Source organism: Mustela nigripes, chromosome 10, assembly GCF_022355385.1.
Source record: "Mustela nigripes isolate SB6536 chromosome 10, MUSNIG.SB6536, whole genome shotgun sequence".
NCBI lineage: Eukaryota > Metazoa > Chordata > Mammalia > Carnivora > Mustelidae > Mustela > Mustela nigripes.
In genome coordinates, this window is record NC_081566.1 from 32,146,636 (window position 1) to 32,170,400 (window position 23,765).

Consider the following 23,765-nt stretch of genomic DNA (forward strand, 5'->3'; position numbering starts at 1 on the left):
ATAGTAACTAAGTTAATAACATGGAATATATGTCCAAAAGAGACATAATAAATCAAAAATATTTAGAACAAATGAGTACTATCTTGAGAAAGGCACGTAAGGCCCAAGCCATGATGACGTCACCTCTGAGCTAGTAGCAGCTGTATCAACCGTGTGCTCCTTAGATCGAAGTGCGTATAAAAAGGCTAAACTGGCAAGTTTCACTGATGACCAGGAGTACTTGTCCCTGAATCTCTTCCAGAAAACAAAGTTTTGGGCCCTTGGCACCCCCGTTCAAATCTCAACTCTTGGGGTGCCTGGCTGGCTTAGCTGGTAGAGCATGTGGCTCTTGATCTGGGGGCTCGTGAGTATACGCCCTGCACTGGGGGTACAGATTACCTAAAACAACAACAACAACAACAAAAAACTCAACTGTTGCCCTTATTGCTGCACCATATAAAGGGAACACTGATGGGGCATGAAGAGCGACAGGGACATATGGGCATGCCCTAAATCAAGGCTCACACAGTGTGTTCCTGTCACCTGTACCTACAGGCATCCTGAGTGTGTTCATTTAGCTCATCTTGCTCCTCTCACTTCTTACTATCTATGTGAAATAGATTAAAACACACATAATCTAATTAAAACACACAAATCTGAATTTGGTCCATGAGTCCTCCGAATTGCCTGGTGGTGCACTGGGAGGTACCAAAGCATCAAAGGAATTTCCCACACAACGATTTAGGTCAAGAGGGGCAGGAGGGTATGGTCGGTAAGAGCCCTGTGTGTGAGTCAGGCCGACCTGGGTTTGGATGACAGCTCCATCATCTGGGAGGTGCTGGTAGGCAGGCAAACTGTTTCCCTCTCTGAGTCTCAAGGTCTTCACTTGTAAAATGGGAATAACTTCCTGAAGATGAGGTTACTAATGGGGAATATGCTGACTGTAAAGCTTATAGCAAAATCTCTGGCATACTCGTTGCCAGCTATCGTGGGTAATTCCATGACCCAGGCTTCCCTGCCAGCCTGTTGGCGGTCTCTTGGGTAAGCAAGCCTATGGAACAGGGGTCTCAAATAAGTTCAGGCACAAGGCACAGGGCACAGGGCAGGATTCTGTGTAGAAAATCATGGACTCCTGGTTGTATTAAACTTAAAATACCAATGAAAATTTTCTTCGAAGTTAGATACTATATTAGAATACAAGAAATAGTAGAAAAGTAATAACAGATAAAATGTGTTTTTAGAAATTGTATAAGAAAAACTTAAAATTAAGGGAATTCTGTTCATAGCTTTACTTTCATTATTTAATTTTAGTGGAGGATGAAAATTCATCCAGTAAGAACACTGACACACTGCAGGATTATGAAATGTTGTCTGGGACAAAAGTTGTAAAAACCTGCAATGTGAGAGGAAAAAAAACCGTAAAAGTATGTATTACCTAGTGGAAACATTTAAATTACCTTTCCATTTTCATCATAAAAGGGACATTAAAACAAATCCTTTTTAGAACATAGAGAGACTTCAAAAGTTCAACATACCAATTTTTGTTGTCATTTTCACATTTATGCTTCAAAATAGGAAATAAAATGTAACCAACAACTCTGAACAAATGTCGCCATGCATTCAAGTTTCATTAGTAAAGCTGAGCATTACTTATCTCTTCCATATCCCATGAATTGAAAATGCGAAAACATTATTTTTGAAAAACTATAAAACACGAATGAGCAATCTCCCTAAAGTAAAAATATCCTAAATAAAAGAATTTTAAAAATAAAAAGCACATAAATAGGAACTGCAAGATGAAAGAAACAGATAAGTAATTCCAGAATGTTTTGTAAAAAATGTGAAAATAAAAAAGACCTCTCTTGAAGCTGAAACCGGGGGAAGGTCGTATGTTTCAGTAGCTTGTGAATTGCTCTCATTTTTAGCTACCCGTCCTCCTTTTGGGGAATACGGAGGGCGGCGCGTGGAGAATGATTGGGACAGTCCTGGTAAGTCTGCCAGATAAAGACGAGATCAAGGATAACAAAGGTACTGTCAGCCACCAAGGACAGGACAGTGATAAAACCTTTCACTGAGAGGAGAAGCACAGGGTTATTATCATCCCCCAATAACATCCACGTAGAAAGCTCTACGTGCTGTGTTACTTACTTCCGGGCTCAGGACTGCAGTGCTGTCACTGGGAACATCTTCTTCATATCCTTTATTAGGAAAGCTTTCTAGTTCATGACCTGTGCTTCCTTCACTTGGGCACTTGTTATATGAACATCTTGGACTGTTGCTGCAGTGGGAAAATTCACATTTACTGTCCCCAATTTCTGAGGGCGTACATGAGAGATGGGGAGAACCACTGTCGTCCTGATACGGTGGTGGCTGCAGTTCATCCAGTGGGGGCGTTCTTCTCATTCTCTGAATGCAGTTTCCTGACAATGATTAAGAATCTGGTCACTGTTTCCAATTAGTCTCAACATGCAGTACAGTCCACAATTACTGTAAATAACTTTAAAAAAAACTGGATTAAGAAATTTGTGGCAATGTAACTAGTAGATTCACTCGTGAGCTTCCTTCTTCCCTAACGGAGAGACGCAGAAATAAAACAGCCTGGTTTCCCACTCCTCTCCTCATAAGATTGGGAAAAATAAAAGTCACATATGCAGAAAAATGCTGTCATAGACCATAAAGATGGGAGAGCGAGAAATACTAGCAACTAGCCTACTTACTGAGTTCTTTCTTTCCACAACAATCTGGAAACATATGCATGTTTTGCCTGCTCCCCTATGATGTGTGGCCTCTCTAGCCACACTGGGTACAAGTACAGGAGGTACATGAACAAAAACACTTCATTTATTTTCTTCAGCTACTGAGATGGACTGAAAGTAGCATTCCGTTCTGCTGTGTGAGAAACGATTCCTCCACATCCACCAGAGATCCAGAATCCTAAAATGAGGCACACTGTGAATCCTGGCCTAAATCCTCATGGATAAGCCGGATAAGCCGAGGCAGAACGCTGCATTCCAGTGGGTGTTTGCAATCAGCCGCTGGCCATTCCCCGCCCCAGACACCCTGCATCCCTCCTAAAGTACACGGCCCCACCTTGTCTACAGCAGGCGTCTCTACCTCCAGCAAGGAATCTGAAACTACATTTTCTTTCAGTCTTAAATTATCCTTTCAATTTTTACCTCAATGATCTGTTTCAGAAGTTCGGAATAAATAGGTCTGTGAACAGGAGATGGGGGGAGGAGGGGGATGTAAAAAAATAGAGTTGAGTTTACAATTTAAGAGTACCTAAGTCTCTGAAGATAAATCCTGAATGCAATATCAGGTATTAAATTTAAACACTGCTCATTTTTTCTTTTAATGGACTGTGGCTCTCTGTTCTTAAAAGGGGCCCCGAAAAAAGGTATTTTGTATTATAATTCTTATAATGGAGTTTAGTTCAAATGCTCAATAGGTCTTCTGTTCTTCCTAAGACAGTAAAACTTTACATAAGAAATACAAAGCTCATTTAAAAATTATCACAATGCCTGGTTCAAATGAAAAATATTAATTTGCATGAACTTAGCACAAATTTACATATTGGCTCAGAAGCCCTAATTTTAGAAAAAGAAAACTAAATGTCTTACCTCGTGAGTCTAACATACCAACTTTAGTTTATAAAACATAAACCAAAAATAAAAAAGTTACTGAATTAACATACTTGAAGCTAAATTTGAGAAGGGAAGATAGATTAAATTGATACACTGCACTTAGTACCAAATAAATATCCCAGATTTCAGAGAGGGGGTTCCAGGAACCTTTGGTTTTCCTGATAAAAGCAGGCAGACTCAAGTGGCACGCACTTTTTGTCCTCTCTATTTCCTCTGGCCAGGAGCTGCCGCAGCCATCTTGTAACCGTGAAGTAACAAGCCTGACAATGAAAGCTAAGGATAAGGAAGCAGAAAAATGGAGAGTAACTGGGCAACTGAAATATCACTAAGTAGCCATCTCCAAACTTCTGAATCCTCAGACAAATCCCTCTAGGTTAAAAAACATTAACTACAACAAAACACTGACAGCTGGATTTTCTGTTTCCAAATATATTCTCTATTGACACTTTTAAAATTACTTAACCAATATCCTCCCTTCATTAAAAATGTATATTTAATTGGCCATTGAATTATAAATTAAATGGTAATACCTAACATTTGCTATAACATGAAGTCAATTAAAAATTTCTCAATGTACAATACCCTCTAGTTCTATCCATGTTGTTGCAAATGGTGAGATTTCGTTGTTTTTGTTTCTGGTTTTTTGCTAAATGAAATAAGTCAATCAGAGAAAGACAATTAACACAAGGTCTCTCTGATATGAGGAATTTGAGAGGTAGGGTGGGGAGTCGTGGGGAGTAGGGAGGGGAAAAAAATGAAACAAGATGGGACTGGGGAGGGAGATAAACCATAAGAGACTCAATCTCAGGAAATAAAGAGGGCTGCTGGGGGCTTGTGATTCACAGACCTGTACCCCTGAAGCAACTAATACATTATATGTTAATAAAAAAAAATTTCTCAGTGTAGTGGTTTTAGAAATCAGCATACCATCTTTTCCTTTAACTTTATTTGTTTTTTAAAGAGAGGTCATCTTTCTCAGAGCTCAGACTGAATGCTCAGCATATGAGTATCTCACAGGTCACACTGGAGAGAACTGGGTACATATCTATTCCTCAAACCATCTCTGAAGGGGGGGCGATGGGATTATCACAATTGACTTCATCAGAAGCCATCAAAGTGAAGCTGGGATGGCGTCAGCTTCAATGTCCATATCTACATGGAAGAGAGTAGATGCCACTCATCAAGAAAAAAAGAGAGAGGGCTAAGATGAATAAAATTAGATACAAAGATGGAGACATTACCACAGATATAAAAGATCATATGAGATTACTATGAACAATTATATAACAAACTGGACAATGCAGAAGAACAGATAAATTCTAGAAACATACTAGCTAGCAAGACTGAATCGTGAAGAAATAGAAAATCTGAACAGACCAATAACTAGTAAAGAGATTAAACCAGTAATCAATAACCTCTCAAAAATGATGTCCTAGGCCAGATGGCTTTACTGGTGAACTCTGCCAAAACTTAAAGAATTAATACTAACTCTTCTCAAACTCTTACAAAAAATAGAAGATGAGGGAACACTTCCTAACTCATTTTACTAGGCCAGCATTACTTTGATACCAAATCCAGACGAGGACACTACAAGAGTACTGGCCAATATCCTTAATAAATATAGATTCAAATTTTTTAACAAAATAACAAACCAAATTCAACAATACATGAACATACAACATGATCGATCGCAAACTATTCCAGGGAATCAAGGGTGGTTCAACATCTGTAAATCAAGTGATGCAATACAACACAGTAACAATATAGAGGATAAAAATCACATTTGACAAAGAGGATAAAAAGCATTTGACAAAATTCAACATCCATTCATGACAAAAGCTCAAGAAACTGGGTAGAAAGAATAGATTAGTCAACATAATAAAGACCATATACAACAAACCCACAGTTAACAGTATATTCAGCAGTGAAAAGCTGAAAGTGCCTTCTCTAAGATAAGGAACAAGACAAGGATGCTGACTCTTACCACGTGGAAATCTGAGCCAGAGCAATTACACAAGAAAAGAAATAAAAGGCATCCATGTTGGAAAAGAAGTAAAACTGTCTCTATTTCCAGATGACATGATATTATATATAAAAAAGAGCCTAAAGACTCCACCAAAAAACTGTTAGGACTAATAAATGAATTCAGTAAAGTTGTAGGATACAAATCAATATAAAAAAATCAGTTACATTTCTATATACTAATGACAAACTATCAGGAAAGAAATTTTTTAAAACTCCATTTACAACTGCATCAAAAAAGAACAAATACTTAGGAATAAATTTAACCAAGGGATGAAAGATCTATCTGCATAGTACACTAAGAACTGTAAAACATTGATGAAAGAAATTGAAAAAGACAAAAGTAAATGGAAAGATATTTTACGCAACATGGATTGGCAGAAATAATATTGTTAAAATGTTAAATGCTACTCAGAGCAATCTACAGATTCAAAGTGAACCCTATCAAAATTCCACTGGCATTTTTTTCATAAAAATAGAAAAAATAGTTCAAAACTTTGTATGGAACCACAGAAGACTCCAAAAGCCAGAGCAATCTTGAAAAAGGAAAACAAGATCTGGAGATATCTTGCTTCCTGATCTCAAATTATATTACAAACCTATGGTAGTCAAAATGGTATGGCATTGGCATAAAAACAGATGCATGGATCAACAGAATAGCGAGCCCAGAAATGAACACATATATTGCCAATCGATCTATCCCAAAAGAGTGAAAAATACACAACTGGGAGAGGATAATCTCTTTAATAAGTGGATGAGAAAATCGGACAGTCACATGCAAACTAATAAAACTGAATCACTATTTTACATCTTAAACAAAAAACCAACTCAAAATGAATTAAAAAGACTTGAACATAAAGCTTGAAACTATAAATCTTAAGTGAAAACATAGGGAAGAAGCCCCTTCACACTGGTCTTGATAATGTTGGAAGCAAAGGCAACAAAAGTAAAAATAAACAAGTGGGACTATATCAAAATAAAAAGCTTCTGCATAAAAAGCCATCAAAAAATTATAGACAACCTATGGAATGGGAGAAAATATTTACAAATAATATATCTAATAAGGGTTAATACTCAAAATATATAAATAACTCCTCCAACTTAACCGCAAAATGACAATCTGATTAAAAAATGGGCTGAGGAACTAAACACACTTTTTCTTTTCTTATCTTTTCTTTTTTTTTAAACACACTTTTTCAAACAAGGCATCCAAATGGCTAACAGGTACATGAAAAGGAGATCAATATCACTGATCATCAGGGAAATGCAAATCAAAAGCACAATGAGGTATTTCACACCTGTTAGAATGCTTAATATCAAAAAGACAATAGCAAATGCTGGCTAGGATGGGGAGAAAATGGAACCCTTGTGTACTGTTGGTGGGAATGTAAACTAGTAAAGCCAGTTTAAAAACGGTATAGAGATTCCTCAAAAAATTAAAAATAGAGCTACCATACAATTGAGCAATTCTACTGCTGGGTATTTATCTGAAGATGAAATCACTATCTCAAAAAGATACCTGCACCCTGTGTTCACTGAAGTATTAGTTATCATTGTCAAAACATGCAAACAACCTAAGTGTCCATCAGTGGAAAAATGGATAAACACACACACACACACACACACACACACACACACACACACACAGGACTATTCAGCCACAACAAAAGAAGAATATCCGGCCATTTGTGACAACACAGATGAATGCTGAGGGCAAGTGAAATAAGTCAGAAGTGAGAGAAAAATAACTGTATGTAACATAAGTGGAATCTACAAAATCTGAACTCATAGATACAGAGAACAGATTGGTTATTGCTAGAGGTGGTGATGGAGGTGCTTTCCAGTTACAAGTAAGTCCTAGAAAAATGTACAGCATGGTGACAGTTAGCAATAGAAGATCTCTGAAGTTCTTACTGGAAGAAAAAAGAATGTGTAGCTATGTGAGGTTACCGATGTTAACTAAACTTACTGGGCAGTCATTTTGCAATAAGTGTATCTATCACATGTTATGTTGTGCAATTACCTTGGACCAAAATAAAAAAAAATACCTTGGACTAATATAATGTTATACATCAATTATATCTCAGCAAAACTGGAAAAAGAAAAGAAAGACTAAACATTTTCCTTTTAAAAGTTTATGTATACAAATACATATATACATGAAACCAAAACAAAGAAACAAACCCAAAGAATATACATCTAAAGAAAATAGGGTCAGGACGAAGGAAGATAAAGGACATTGGCTAGAAAAACCAACACAATCAAGTCCTTGCCCTCCTTATCCTTCCCTGATTTCAGTTTTCATCTCTATTAAAGTATCTTCTCTCTCTGTGGCTCTTTCTTCTTTAAGTGGTTTCACTGTATTAATCCTTGTCATGTAACCAATACACTCCAACTTCTGTCTGGTAATAATCTTATACGTTACTTCCTTTAGTCTGCTTTTTATATCAGGTCCCTGTTTAGCTGCCAGCCAACCTGGATCTATTTACACAGCTGAGCTCCAGCCACCTGGCTCTTGTTAAGCCTCTGTGTAGCCATGCTCCAGAACCAAGGCGTAAGTTACCCAAAAGACATTTAGTGATATTTACTACTAAGTAGGTTCCATGAGCAGACCTCACTAGTGTTTCTGGATTTGAGAGAAACAATTTTATTTTTTATTTTTTTAAAAGATTTTATTTACTTATTTGACAGACAGAGATCACAAGTAGGCAGAGAGAGAGGAAGGGAAGCAGGCTCCCCGCCAAGCAGAGAGCCTGATGTGGAGCTCCGGGATCATGACTTGACCCGAAAGCAGAGGCTTTAACCCACTGAGCCACCCAGGTGCCTCGAGAAACAATTTTATAACTGTGAATTTTGGAATATACATATCAGGATAAATAAATTATATACATATATTTTATAATATATACTATACATTAATATAATCATAAATATATAAATACCTTATCTTTATTATATATTTATATAACACTCTATAATTATATAAATACATAAGTTTATAACATGTAAACTTTATTATTTATATACTTCTATAATTGTATTATATAAATCCTTCAAGTTTTGAAAATAAAAATATCGTGTTTCACATTTCACGTTACTTACGCATTTTACTTTACAAAGTGAAGAACACGCAAATGTATCCAGAATAGGAATTTCATTAAAAATAAAATGCAGTTATGGGGCGCCTGGGTGGCTCAGTGGGTTAAGCCTCTGCCTTCGGCTCAGGTCATGGTCTCCCAGTCCTGGGATCAAGCCCCGCATCCGGCTCGCTGCTTGGCAGGGAGCCTGTTCCTCCTCTCTCTCTCTCTCTCTGCCTGCCTTTCTGCCTACTTGTGATCTCTGCCTGTCAAATAAATAAATAAAATCTTTTTAAAAAATGCAGTTAACGAAGATTTTTCCTTTTTCACTCTTTTGCAACAATATCTTCTTTCTCTAACGGGCAATTACTTCATATCATATGCACAGTAAAACTAAAAGTTGGCTAAAATTTAATGGATATTGGAAAGTGTTTAATACAACTGTTCTATAAAATAAGAATTTATTCTACAGTTGTTAAATTACACTGTAAACGTTCAACTTTAAGGGGAGATTTCTTGTTGAACTATCAAATGCCAAAGTGAGGATAACATATTATTACTTTTTCCCTCATTTTACAACCTAATTCCATACCCTATTTTGTGGGAATGACAGATCCATAAAAGGATTCATGCATGGAAATATTTTAAGCATGTTACCATCTGCATATTGCACAGTACCCACAAAAGAAGACAAAGTATGTTTCAACCTTACAAAGACCTGGGATGCATGCATATCTGGAATGTGACCTGGGATTTTTAACATATTTGAGACTGGTTTTCTAAGTTTGAGAACCTCAGCTCTAAAAAGTGGTAAACATTCTACATCTGCAGAATTCAGTTTTCAAGTGTCTGTAGAAATTTGCCAAAACTGATCACATACCATGTAGTAAGTTAAGGCTTAATACAGTCCACAAAACAGGAAGCATAAAGAAGGTATTTTCTGACCACAGTGAAATTAAACTAGAAATTGGAAATAAAAATCTAACTAAAAAACTATAGAAATCTAGATAAAGCAACCAGAAATCAAAACACACTTCGAAATAATTCATGGGTCAAAGAAGAAATCAAAATAGAAATTAGAAAGTGTACTGAAAATGAGGATAATAAAAATAATCTGGGAGCACCTGGGTGGTTCAATCAGTTAAGCATCTGCCTTTGGTTCAGGTCATGATCTCAGGGTCCTGGGATTAAGCTCCACGTCGGGCTCCCTGCTCAGTGGGAAATCTGATTCTCTCTCTCTCCCCCTTCTTCCTGCTTGTGATCTCACTCTCTCTCAATAAATAAGTAAATAAAATCTTAAAAAAAAATCTGTATAAATACCTGTGGAATGTGGCTAAAGCCAAATACTTAGAAGGAAATTTACAGGCCTGAGTGCATGTGTTGGGGAAGGAAAGGGAGTGAGGCAAAAAACAAGGACCTAATTACTCACTTTGAGAAGTTAAAAACTTAAAAAAACAAACAAACAAAAAACAAGTTAACTCAAAGAAAGCAGAAAGAATGAAATAATAAAAAGCAGAAATAAAACAAAAAATATACACACAAAAGACAGCGTTTGGTAAACCAAAATATAATTCACTGAGAACACTAATAAAAGTGATAAATTGCTGGAAGAGACTAGTTAGGAAGAGAAAGAGAGACGGTATAAATTATTAATATCAGGAACACAAAGGAGGACATCATTTCAAACCCTTCAGACATTAAAAAGATAGCAAGCTTTTCTTTCATTCTTTCCTTTTTTGGAAATTTCAGTCCTAAAGCTAATCAGCGGGGCTGAAGGAGGCAGCGGCATGCTCTGGTAGTGGCTTATGTCAGAGCGTGGGTGGGATGAGGACGTCTACCCATGGGAGAAGCCCAGCATACTATTTGGGAGCCCAAGAGAGACAAGAAGGGCACCCACGTCCATATAGGGACAGCCTAGCATGAGGTGTCAGAGGTCACAGAGGGTAAAGGGGGCACCCATCCATGGGGCGCCCCTAAACAGCAGGCTGAAGCCCAAGGTGGGTGAGGAATGCCCAGCACGGAGAGCCAGAGTCAGGATAAGAAGGTTCCCCACAGTGGGGCAGCTGGCATGGGGCAACAAAGCCCAAAAAGGGTGAGCAGTGTGTCTGTAATGAGGGAAAGGGGAGTCAAAGCCTGAGAAGGACCAGAGCCATGGAGGGGGAACTGATATGGGCTGTCGAAGCCCAGGAAGGCTGAAGAGGGAACCCACACGGGGGTGCACCTGTGAAAGTGTATGAGAACAGCTGCCTGACAAAGGAAAACCAGACGGGGAAGGTCTCCACATGTAGGGGCAACCTGGAGTGTGGTTTTAGAGCCCAGGTGGGTGAGGAATGCAACTGTGTGGGGAAAAGGGGAAGTTCTGGAATGTATCTGACCCCAAGCAGGAAGTGAGCGCTTTGGTAAGGATATCCAGTGTCGATAGCAACTGCTCTGGAGTGTCAGAACCCATGTTCTTAGGGTCATGAGGACACCCACAAGTAGGAAAGTCTATAGGGGACAGAAATAGAGCCCAAATAGGAAGAGGAGCCGATTAATTGAATGATAAATATGTTAAGTTTAATGGGAGCAAGGTTTCTTTCTCTCTCTGTGTTGGAAAAAGAAGTTACAAATACGGAAGCGGGAAAATCTAAAACTGTGGTCTCGGATTAGAATTGAGGATATCAGCGTGAGCTCAGTTTTTAAATAGTAAGTAAATTATAACATCAATATGCATGTAATATGCATACACACATACACACCCATTCCTAACTATCCTAGCTCTGTCCTCTGAAAGGGTTTAAGAGCAACACCTCAGTAGGGGCTGCTGGGTGGCTCAGTTGGTTAAGTGTCCAAATATTGATCTCAGGGTCGTGAGTTCAAACCCCGTGTTCAAGAAGCGTGGTTAGGAGCTGGCCAAGAAGTAGGATGCCTTTTTGGCTTCAGAATCTCTGATCAAGGAGATCCCATGAATCCTGGGCCCGGGCCTGAATAAGGCTGGCAAGTTCCTTTCCTTGCTGACCCAATGACAACATGGTGGCCATAGTGGATGAAGTGAAGTCTACCATCAAATTCCTGAGGAAGAAGGTGCTGGGTCTGGCAGTGACCACTGGCCATGTGAGGATGACGGATGATTAGTTCATGTACAACATCCACTTAACTGTCAATTTTCTGGTGTCATTGTCCAAGTAGAACTGGCACAATGTCCAGGCTTTGTACACTGAGAGCACCATGGGCAAGCCCCAGTGCCTATACTAAGGAACGGTTTAATAAACCCTAGGGCACTACCATTTAAAAAAAAAGAGAATGCCACCTCAGTAGCAGTGTACACCCTTAGTACCCAGATCTTGGCTTCTAAATTTACTCTTCACAAAAAGGAACCAGGACTCCGTGAAGAAACAGCAAATTTCACGACTAGGAAAAGAAGATGAGAATAAGAATGTATTCAAAGAATGAGGGGGGCATGCCAAAAAGACAAAGAGGCCAGCCTGACGGGGTTTGCACTGAACAAACCCCAGAATCTGAGCTACAAAATAAATAGTCGAAGTAAGTGATTCTAACATACTGAGAAAAAAAGGAAAACTTCAGTCCATCTAGACATAGATAAATACATGAATAAACTGAAAGACCTCTGAGGAACAGATTAGGTACATAGTTACAAAGTACTTTATTACCAAGAGTGCATACTTCCTGGGGTGCCTGGGTGGCTCAGAGGGTTAAGCCTCTGCCTTCAGCTCAGGTCATGATCTCAGGGTCGTGGGATCGAGCCCTGCATCGGGCACTCTGCTCAGCAGGGAGCCTGCTTCCCTCCCGGCTCTCTGCCTACCTCTCTACTTATGCTCTCTTTGTCAAATAAATAAATAAAATCTTTTAAAAAAGAAGTGTGCATACTTCCTTAATGAAGAGATCAAAGTGAGTAACATAACACGACGAATCAAAGTGTGCATCACCTGGTAACATGTGATGAGAGGAATAAGCACCAACTCCTTGGTCCTCCAGTTCAAGGTGCATGACCTGAATCTAGTCACGAGAAATATCAGACAAATGCACATATTCTAAAAATTAACTGCCCTGTAGTCTTCAAAAAGAAATGACTGAAAAACTGGTCTGGACTGAAGGAGACTCAAAAGAGACTAAAAGAGACAGGACAACACATGATGTTGAACTAGATCCTTTTGCTATGATGGACATTATCTGGACAACTGTTGACCATGAATGTATTCTGAGGATGAGATGGCAATAATGAACCAACGTTAATGTCTTTATTCTGATGGTTGTATTGTGGTTATGTGAGAGAATATTCTTGTTTGTAGAAAATACACACTAAAGTATTTAGGGGTGATGAAGCATCAGGTCAGCAGGGCCACTTACTCTGAAATAGCTTGAGGGGTAAAAAGGATTTTGTACTATTTTTTGCACTATTTTTGGGTACTGTTTTTACAACTTTTGTTAATTTTGTGGATGTTTAAAAAATTCCCCATAAAAAAGACATTGTCATCTCTCTTGAAAATGTGAAAATCATATGATACAAATTTCTAAAGAAATAAAACCTAAACAGAGCCAAGAAACAGGAAAATTATATAATCTTATAATCTATTACAGAAATTGAACTCCTATTTTAAAACTTTCTTAACAAAGGAAAGCCCAGGGAAATTTACCATTTAAGGAAGAAAAATCACCAATTTCATACAAAATATTTTAGATAATAAAAAAAAAGAGGGAACACTTGTAAAACTGTCTTATGAAGCCAGCATAAACTTGCTACCAGAGCCTGATAAAATATCTTACAAGAAAAGAATAAGCCGGGGGTGCCTGGGTGGCTCAGTGGGTTGAGCCGCTGCCTTTGGCTCAGGTCATGATCTCAGGGTCCTGAGATCGAGTCCCGCATCGGGCTCTCTGCTCAGCAGGAAGCCTGCTTCCCTCTCTCTCTCTGCCTGCCTCTCCATCTACTTGTGATTTCTCTCTGTCAAATAAATAAATAAAATCTTAAAAAAAGAAAAAAAAGAAAAGAATAAGCCAATCCCTCTTGTGAACATAGCTACAAAAATTCAACACAAAATATTAGCAAATGAAACCCAGAGTCTTAGAGAACTACATCATAACCAACTTAGGTTTACACTAGGAATATAAAGGTACTGTACAAATGCAAGATGGATTTACTATTAGAAACTTTATCTAATTTACTGCATTAGAAGAATAAAGGTAAAAAGTAATGTGATAACTGTAATCAATTTTTAAAAAGCATTTGAAAAAAAATCTGACAAATTCATTATTCATAAAATCTCTGCTCTGTGCAAATGAGGCAAATTCCTTTACCCATAAAGAGAATCTTTGAAAGTCCTGCAGCAAACATAATATTTAATGGTGAAATGTTGAAAGCTTTATATCTGGTATTGAGAATGAGACAAGGATGCCTATTTATCAGCATTTCTATTCAACGATGTATCAAAAGTTCTAGCCATTGCAATAAGGTGAGAAAAAGATGTGAAAGAACTGGGAAAAAAAAAAGAAACAAAACTGTTATTACTCTCAGATGATGACTGAAATATAGAAATCCCCAAATACTTTAGAGATAATCTATTAGTGTTGGTAAGCAAATTGAGTGAGGTCCTTGAATATGGTTATCAATACTAAAAAGATCAATTGAATTTCTACACACATGAATGGAAAACTAAAAAGTGACATTTAAAAACAATCCCCCATACAATTGCACCAGATAATATCAAATACCTAAGAATAAATTGAGGAAATCACTTTGCTGTTATTTTTCCAGTTTAGGGGCTTATAATTAGAAATATATACTCTTAGCAATTGGCAGAATCCACACTTCAGTTTTTTTTTTTTGTTTTTAGATTTTTATTTATTTATTTGACAGACAGAGATCACAAATAGGCAGAGAGAGAGAGGAGAAAGCAGGCTCCCCGTTGGCAGAGAGCCCGATGCGGGGCTCGATCCCAGGACCTTGAGATCATGACCTGAGCCGAAGGCAGAGGCTTTAACCCACTGAGCCACCCAGGTGCCCCACACTTCAGCTTTCTAAGCAATGTCTATATGGTGTAGGAAGGGACTGCTAGAAACCACTAGTTTCCTTTCTCTAGCAACAAGTCATCCCAAGAGAACAGGAGAGATTAGTCTACCATCAGAGACTGGAGAATTACAAGTTTAGTGAATGTCTTTACTAGTTTGGTCACTGCAAAAATTAATAAGCTTGAAAAATGATGGCAGATTATCATAAACTTCTAATTAGAAGACGACTTTAACTGGAGTTGCCACTCCAGATGGAGTCTCCTTATTAAGCAAATTAAAACAGCCTTGGTATTTGATATGTAGCTTTTATGTAGCAAATGCTTTTTCCTTTGTAACAATCCAGAGAGAACAAAAGGAACATGTTGTTTTCACCTGCCAAAGCAATACTGCTACTTCCCAGCTTCAGGGAAATATAATAAAATATTCTTGTTCTATGCCACAATCCGCTCTGCAGAGACCCTGGCTGCCTCAACATTCCAGGCTACATGCCCTTGATCCTCCTCCGAATGACAGCAAGCTATTAGGACCCGGAGAGTAGAAGAGTTGAGGGATTGAAGTGCCTTGGTAAAATGTACATGTGTGACAGGACTGAGAACTCAATCTGATGATAATACAAGGGCTTGCCTCCTCCATGAAGTTCCCGAAAATACAGGAGTATGATAGAATATTCCTCCCAATGTCAAAGAGAATTTCCTACCCTTTGTCTATGTTCCACTAAGAAGGAGACAAGAAGTTTGGCTGGCCTTCTTACACTCTGAAAGCAGCACATTCCATATCTGAGTATGCAGCTCTGAGCCATCAACAAGGTAAAATAAAAAGCTTTTCAGCTTTGAGTGGCACCCAGAACAGATATCCATGGTATGGTATGGTATGGTATGGTATGGTATGGTAAGCTTTATTCTTGACCTTTAAAGACTAAGCAAACCAAATAGTCTTCAAATGCCTGTGGTAGGTGATGACACTTAAAAAAGTATTAAGAAGCCCTGATGGTGGAATTGCATTGGAGGATTCGAGATTTTTTTTTTTTTTTTGGCCATATCTTTGCTGATATTTTTGCTTCCAAGATTTTAAATCTTACTGCCAATCTGATGGGTAAAAGTTGGTATCTTGTTTTAATTTGCACTTCCCTTGTATGTAAGGAGGAGCACATCTTTATCAACCATTTATATTTTCTCTATATTCCCCACTAGATAGTAACCTCTTTGAAGTGCTATAGCATTCAGTGTATATTAAGTACAATGTTCATATATAATTGGTATTTATGCGACCACAGCATTCTACATATTTAATGCGATCCCTATCAATACACCAACATTTTTGTCATATGACTAGAATAAAACTAAAAGCTGTATGAAACAAAAAAGACCCTGGATAGCCAAAGCAATCTTGAGAAAGAAGAACCAAGTTAAAGGTAGCATAATTCCAGATTTCAAGATAAACTACAAAGCTATAGTATGGTACTGGCACAAAAACAGACATATAGATAAATGGAACAGGACAGAGAGCCCAGAAATAAGCTACACTTACACTGTTGATTAATCTACAACAAAAGAGGCAAGAATATACAACAGGGAGAAGACAGTCTCCTCGACAAATGGTGTTGGGAAAACTGGACACCTACATGCAAAAGAATGAAACTGGACCACTTCCTTGTACCATACAAAAATAAACTCAAAATGGGTAAAAACAAAACAAAACAAAACCAACCAACCAACCAAACAAAACCACAACAGAAAATCCAAAACCTAAACGTGAGACTTGAAACCATAAAAAACTCCTAGAAGAAAACATAGGCAGCACTTTCTTTGAGATCAGTCATAGAAACATTTTTCTAGATTATGTCTCTTTAGGCAAAAAAAAAAAAAAAAAAAAAAAAAAAAAAGCAAAATTAAACTAATGGGATTACACGAAAATAAAACCTTGTGTGCAGTGAAGGAAACCGTCAACAAAAAGGCGACCTACTGAACAGGAGAAGATATTTGCTAATGACCTATCCAGTAAGAGGTTAATAGCCAAAATATACAAAGAACTTAAGAGAACTCAGCATGAAAAAAACAACCAATCCAATTAAAAAATGGGCAGAGGACCCAAACAGAATTTTTAAATTATGATTTTTTTGTATCTCCAAATACATTTTATTACAAGATAGTATTTAGATTATTTTTGTACCATGCCTTAAAACTCTTTATTAATCTTTCTCACCTTATTTTTCTGGTGGTTTGAAATAATTTCTGAATCAAACTATATTTCACATATAGCTGCTTTTTACCAGTATAATCTTACCCAGTACACCTATTTTCTGAGTGGAAAATCAATTTATGGTCTCCCATTTCTTGATTCTTAGGTTTTGTTAAAGATCATAGTCAGTTCAAGTGAAATGAGAAGTGGTTTGTTGGTTTTTGAGAAACAACTCCTGGCCTACTGTTAATACCAACCAGAAACTAACTGGAGGATCAAGGGACGCCAGGTAGCTACGTGATCCAAACTGCCCCGTAGGAAAGAGATAGCACGTGCTCATCTAGCTATAAAGTTGGGAGTATCAAGCTGCACTCCGTCATCAAGGGAAACGAACAGATACTGGATGAGGACCCAGTAAGCTCTGAAGGCACAGGCAGGCAGTAGAGGTATGCCTGCTCTATTTTACTTAATCTGCATGCATTGCCATGTGAGTACAGTAGGACTACTGAAGGTTAACTGAGAATCAAAACATTATGTCTAGTGATATGCCAAAACCATTAGAAGTGGAATGTTCTGATATTATAATTCTTTCAGAGGAGGCCCTGAAAAACGACATGGAAAGAAAATCTTCTCAGTGGACAGAATTCTTAGTAGCCTGTTTGATTTTCAACGTTGCTTAGAGTAAGAGTTGATCTCAATGACTGGGTTACCAATGGTCTGGCTGGACGTAAGGACTTGAGAGCAGAGACTAGCAGGCTGGCTCTGCGGCCTGAACACATTTACATCTCCAATACAACTTAAAACACAAATACTCAGAAAATACCATAACTTCTAAAATTTAACCTTATGTATTTTAAGTCTAAGTCTTTCCCAAATTGAAAAAGGCAACAGTCTTGGTAAATAAGACTCCTAGATGAATTTTGGAAAGCATGCCCCAAAATTACAATGTCAATTTCAATCAATACTTTTCTCATTTTATTTTTGTGTTCAATGCCATTCAATTTTACCTACAGAAAATATTTAATTTTAGTGAATGATTAAAAATCTTATCAAGCAATTTCTGTTTTCATGCATGAGGGATTAACTGGTATTTGGTCAGTCTTCCTCCTGTAAACAACTACAAAACTGGACAAAACATCTGAAGCAACTGTTTTCTACTGTAGGGATACAATTTATCCTTTCAGACTATTTTCCAAAAGGCTTTACAATTTTGCATTCAAACTTGCAAGATATGAGAGTTCCATTTATTCTACATTCACCAATATTTGGTATTGCTAGTCTTTTAAATTTTAACCATGTTTCTGGCTGTGTAGTGCTATATATTATGGTGGTTTTAGTTTCCATTCCCCAAATGAGTAACGATTTGAGCATATCTTCATGCATTTATTTGCCATTCATAAATCTTCTCCAGGGACATATATGTCCGAAAATGTGCACATTTTTAGGTTGTTCATTTCTTGGAATTGACTCATCAGGGTTCTCTGTGTAATATAGATATAGCCCTTTATAAAATATATCTTTTTCCTGTCTATGGCTTGCCTTTTCATTTTTTAAATAGTGTCTTCTGAAGAGAGTTTTTACTTTAAGGTAGTCATAATCAATTCAGTTTTCTTTTATGATTCATACCTTCTGATTCCTATCGAGAAAATCTTTCCCTACCCCAAAGTCACGAAGATTTTCTAGGTCTTCTCATAATTATATAGTTTTAGCTTTTACACTTAGGTTTACAATCCATGTGGGATTAGTTTTTGTGTATGGTGTGAGGCAACACTTGGCACTGATTTTTCTCTTCGGATTTCCAGTTATTCCAGCACCACTGACTGAAAGCTATTTTTCCTCACTGAATTCAACGGGCACCTTGCTGAAATTAATTGTCATGTGTGTGGGTCTGCTTTACATATGGACTCTCCCTTCTTTCACTAACCTACTTGTTTAGCCTTGTGCCAATACCACACTTTCTTGATCACTGTAGTTTTACACTAAATCTTGAAAGCAGATAGTGTAAATCCTCTTTTTGTTTTTGCCTTTTTTTAACCTCTGTAATTCTTTATTCTGACATGTAATTCTTCTGACATGCCTTATACTTTTTAAAACTTAAATTCAATTAATTAACATAGAGTATTATTAGTTTTAGAGGAAGAGTTAGTGATTTATCAGTCTTATATAAAGCCAGTGTTCATTACATCACATGCCCTCCTTAATGCCCATCACCCAATTACCCCAACAACCTCACACCCACGTCCAGCAACCTTCAGTCTGTTTCCTAAGATTCTCTTAAGTTTTGTCTCTCTCTCTGACTTCATCTTGTCTTGTTTTTCTTTTATTTTGCTATTCTTTTCCACAACATTTTTGACTTTTTGCCAATTTCATTCCCATAAATATTTTAGCTTTTCATAGGATACAAAAAGAGAGAGAGAGAGAGAGAAAAGAAAGAACTCCTGGAATTTTACCTGGGATCATATTCAATCTTTAGATAAATTTGGGAAGAACAGACATCTTAACAACATTGAGTCTTCTAATCAATGAACATGATATACCAATACATTTAAGTCTTCTTTAAATTATCTCAAGTTTTGTAGTTTACAATGTAAAGAGATTGCTTATTATTCTTATTCCTAAGACTTGTTTAATGATACCACCACCAATGCTAATTTCTTAAAATGTATTTTCCAATTACTTTTGCTAGTAAACAGAAACTAGATATTTTTATATTGATCTGGTATCTTAAAAATTCTTCATAGGTTTCTTAGAAATTTCTACATAGTCATGTCATCTGCAAACAAAGATAGTTTGGTTTCTTCTTTTCCAATCTCTGCAATTTTTTTTTCTTGCCTTATTACACCAGCTAGACCCTGGAATAAAACACCAATAAAACAGAGGGAATCTTTGCCATAGAGTGGATTTTTTTTTAAAAGCATTCAAAATTTCACCACTAAAGTGTTAGCCGTATGGGATTTAAAAAATTTTTGTTATGTTTTGTTAAAGTCTGTAATCAGAGATTTAGAAAGTTTGCTAGAACTTTGTCATGAATGGAAATTGAATTTTGTCAAATATTTCTCAAGTGTAGTGAAGGATTATGTGGTCAAATATTTCTCCTCAAGTGTAGTGAAGGATTATGTGACCTTCTACTTTATTTTGTTATGTGGAGAAATGTAATGATTGATCCTCCTATACTAAACTAAATCTGTATTGCTAAAACGAACCCTACTTGGTAATGATAAGTTATTCTTATTCTTTTTTTTACTGCTAGATTTAACTTGTTGGTATCTTTAGAAGATTCTGCATATGAGTAACATTGACGTTTTTCTCTTTATAATACCTTTGCCGGTTTTTGCTATCATGGTAATTCTGAACTCACAAGAACTTGGGAAATGTTAACTCCTCTTCTTATTATCTGGAAGAGTTTGTGTTGAATTGTTAATACATTTTTTTTTTAATTTTTAAAATTTATTTTTAGCGTAACAGTATTCATTGTTTTTGCACTACACCCAGTGCTCCATGCAATCTGTGCCCTCTCTAATACCCACCACCTGGTTCCCCCAACCTCCCATCCCCTACCCCTTCAAAACCCTCAGATTGTTTTTCAGAGTCCATAGTCTCTCATGGTTCACCTCCCCTTCCAATACATTTCTTTTTAAAAATGTTTAGTAGAATTCATTGATGAAGGTAGCTGGGCCCAGAGTTTTCTTCATAAGAGTTTTAAACTATAAATATAGGGCAACTGAAGTTCTCTCTCTTCTTCAGGAAGATTTAGTTATTTGTGTCTTTTTAACTAGGTTAAATTTATTGGCATAAAGTTGTTCATAATATTTCTTTATAGTCCTTATAACATCTGAAGGATCTGCAATAATGTACCTATTTCATTCTTTTTTTTTTTTTTTTTTTTTAGTTTTTATTTGACAGAGAGAGACACGGTGAGAGAGGGAACACAAGCAGGGGGAGTGGGAGTGGGAGAAGCAGGTTTCCCATAGAGCAGGGAGCCCAATGTGGGACTCGATCCTAGGACCCTGGGATCATGACCTGAGCCGAAGGCAGACGCTTACTGACTGGGCCTTCCAGGCGCCCCCTATTTCATTCTTGATGTTGATTATTTGTCTTTCCTTTTTTTCCTGGTCAATATGGGTAGAGACTTATAAATTTGATGGAGTTTTTTCAAAAACAAGCTTTTGGCTTCATTGATTTTCTCTTTTGTTTGTTCATATACCTATTTGTTTTCTACTCTCACTTAATTATTTCCTTTCTTATGTTTAGGTGTTCTTTAAATTTCCTAATTTTTTATAGGAAAAACTGACATGACTGATTTTCAACTTTTTTCCCTTTCTACTATCAGCAATTAATGTTACAAATTTCTGCCTAAGCACTGCCAGCTAAATCATATTGATATATGGTAATTTCACTTTCATTCAGCTCAAAATGCTGTCTAATTTTCCTTATGATTGCTTATTTGACCCATATTTATAAGTTTTTAAAATGTTTTAATATGGCATTTCTTGGAAAATATCTAGGCACACTTAAAAAAAGTATAAATTGTGGGGAACCTGGGTGGGTCAGTCAGTTAAGCATCTGCCTTCAGCTCAGGTCATGATCTCAGGATCCTGGGATCAACCCCACATCAGGCTCCCTGTTTAGTGGGGAGCCTACTTCTCCCTCTCCCTCTGCCTGCAGTTTCCCCTGCTTGCACTCTCTCTACCAAATACATACATAAAATCTTAAAAAAAAAAAAAAGTGCATTTTGCTACCATTGAGTGGAATGTTCTATCAATGTCAGCTAAAATTTGGTAGATTCTGCTGCTCAAGTCTTCTTTCTGCCTCCTTACTGATTTTCTTTCTACTTTTATTTGTTACTGAGAGAATTACTGAAAATCTCTAAATATAATTATAAATGCCTGCCTCCTTTGCTTCAATTTTGTTGTATCTGTTATTTAGGATTATTAGGTCTTCTTCTTATTTATTTTTTTTTTAAGATTTTATTTATCTCTCAGAGAAGGGGAGAGAGAACACACGCCCACATGAGTATACAACAGGAGGTACAGCAGGCAGAGGGAGAAGCAAGCTCGTGGCCAAGGAGCCTGATGTGGGGCTCAATCCTGGACTCTGGGATCATGACCCGAGCCAAAGGCAGACACTCAACCGACTGAGCCTCCTAGATGCCCTAGGATTGTTATATCTTCTTGATGAGTTGACTGTTTATTATGAAAATGTTCTTCTTTATCCCCATAATACTTGCCCCATAATCTTCCTGGTCTAATATAAATATAGACATCTCAGCTTTCTCTAAATTTGTGTTTGTATAGTATATCATTTTTGCCTATCCTTTCACACACAAAAAAGGATTTTATTTATTTATTGGGGGGGAGCAGAGGGAAAGAGAGAATCTCAAGCAATCAATCCCCAATGTGGGGCTAAATCTCACTGTGAGATCATGACTAGAGCTGGAATTAGAAGTAAGATGCTCAACTGACTGAGCCACCCAGGCCCCCTTCTGTCCTTTAACTTTTAAATTATCTATGCCTTTATATTTAAATTAGGTTTCCATATACATGGATCTTACTTTTATATGTAGTCTTGCTTTAAAAAATTTTTTTCATCTCACAACCTATACCTTTTAATGGGCATATTTAAACCATGCACAGACTTTCTGACAGACTTTCTGTAACAAACCATAAGGTAACAAACTATATGGCTACATATAGTGTCTACCACGTATTTATGTGTGTGTTATATATATATATTGTTTTAAAACCATAAAAATCTAGTAATACAGGGGTACCTGGGTGGTTCAGTGGGTCAAGTATCCGCCTTTGGCTCAGGTCATGATCCCCATGTCCTGGGATTGAGTCCTGCATCAGGCTCTCTGCTCAGCAGGGAGTCTCCTTCCCCTCTCCTTCTGCTCCTCTCCTGTGTGCAAGTACACTCTCTCAAATAAAGAAAATCTTTTTTAAAAAAGATTTTATTTATTTATTTGACAGAGAGAGAGATCACAAGTAGGCAGAGAGGCAGACAGAGTGAGGGGGGGAAGTAGGCTTGATGCTGAGCAGAAAGCCTGATGTGGGGCTCAATCCCAGTACCCTGGGATCATGACCCGAGCTGAAGGCAGAGGCTTTAACCCACTGAGCCACCCAGGCACCCCTAAATAAATCTTTGATAAAAATCTGGTAATATGTACAATAAATTATTATTCTGCCATAAAAACAAATGAAATTCTAGTATATACTACAAAATGAACAGATCTTGAAGGCATTATGCTAAATGAAATAAACAAAGAAAAAAAGAATACTGTATGATTCTATTTTTATGACTTACCTAAAGGAGTCAATCAAATAATCTATGGTCTATACAAAACTTAATACTTAATACTTAAGAATGTAGAAAAAAACAAAATACTAAGAATGTGGGTTTAGTCTGCCAAAAAAAAAAATAGTTAAGAATGTGGGTTTAGTGTGCCAGATTCTAATTCTACTTTTGCCATTTATTAGATGTGTGACTATGGGAAATTTATTTACATTTCTGTTGCCTTTATTTCATCATCTGTAAGTTAGGGATAATTAGATATATTAGCACCAATGTCATTGGGACTTTTTGAAAATTAACTGAGATGTTTAAGTGTGTGATTAATGTAAGAACCTAGAAAGGGTAAATGGATTAGACCTAGATATTTTTCATTTTTTTTAGTATTCTTAAGAAAAAGCAACAGGACTTCTAAATCTGTTTGCAGATAAATTTCGCAGGAACTCTACTCTGCTAAACTGTACAGAACATCATGTCACCTTACTCTAATATTATAAAAAAGAGAGAATAATAAAAAGTAACCAAACAAGGATTTTTCAAAAAACAAAATATAGGATTACTGCTCATCTCATGT

At 37.0% G+C, this 23,765-nt stretch overlaps 1 protein-coding gene across 2 annotated transcripts in view; it reads right to left on the reverse strand.

The window, feature by feature from the left end:
* Positions 1–23,765, reverse strand: part of SYT14 (synaptotagmin 14) — a 195,009-nt gene that overhangs the window by 56,930 nt on the left and 114,314 nt on the right. For both annotated transcript variants that reach the window (XM_059414052.1, XM_059414050.1), the window contains one exon: positions 2,128–2,399. In XM_059414052.1, coding sequence (XP_059270035.1) covers positions 2,128–2,399 — 272 coding nt within the window. The remainder of the gene's footprint in view (positions 1–2,127; positions 2,400–23,765) is intronic.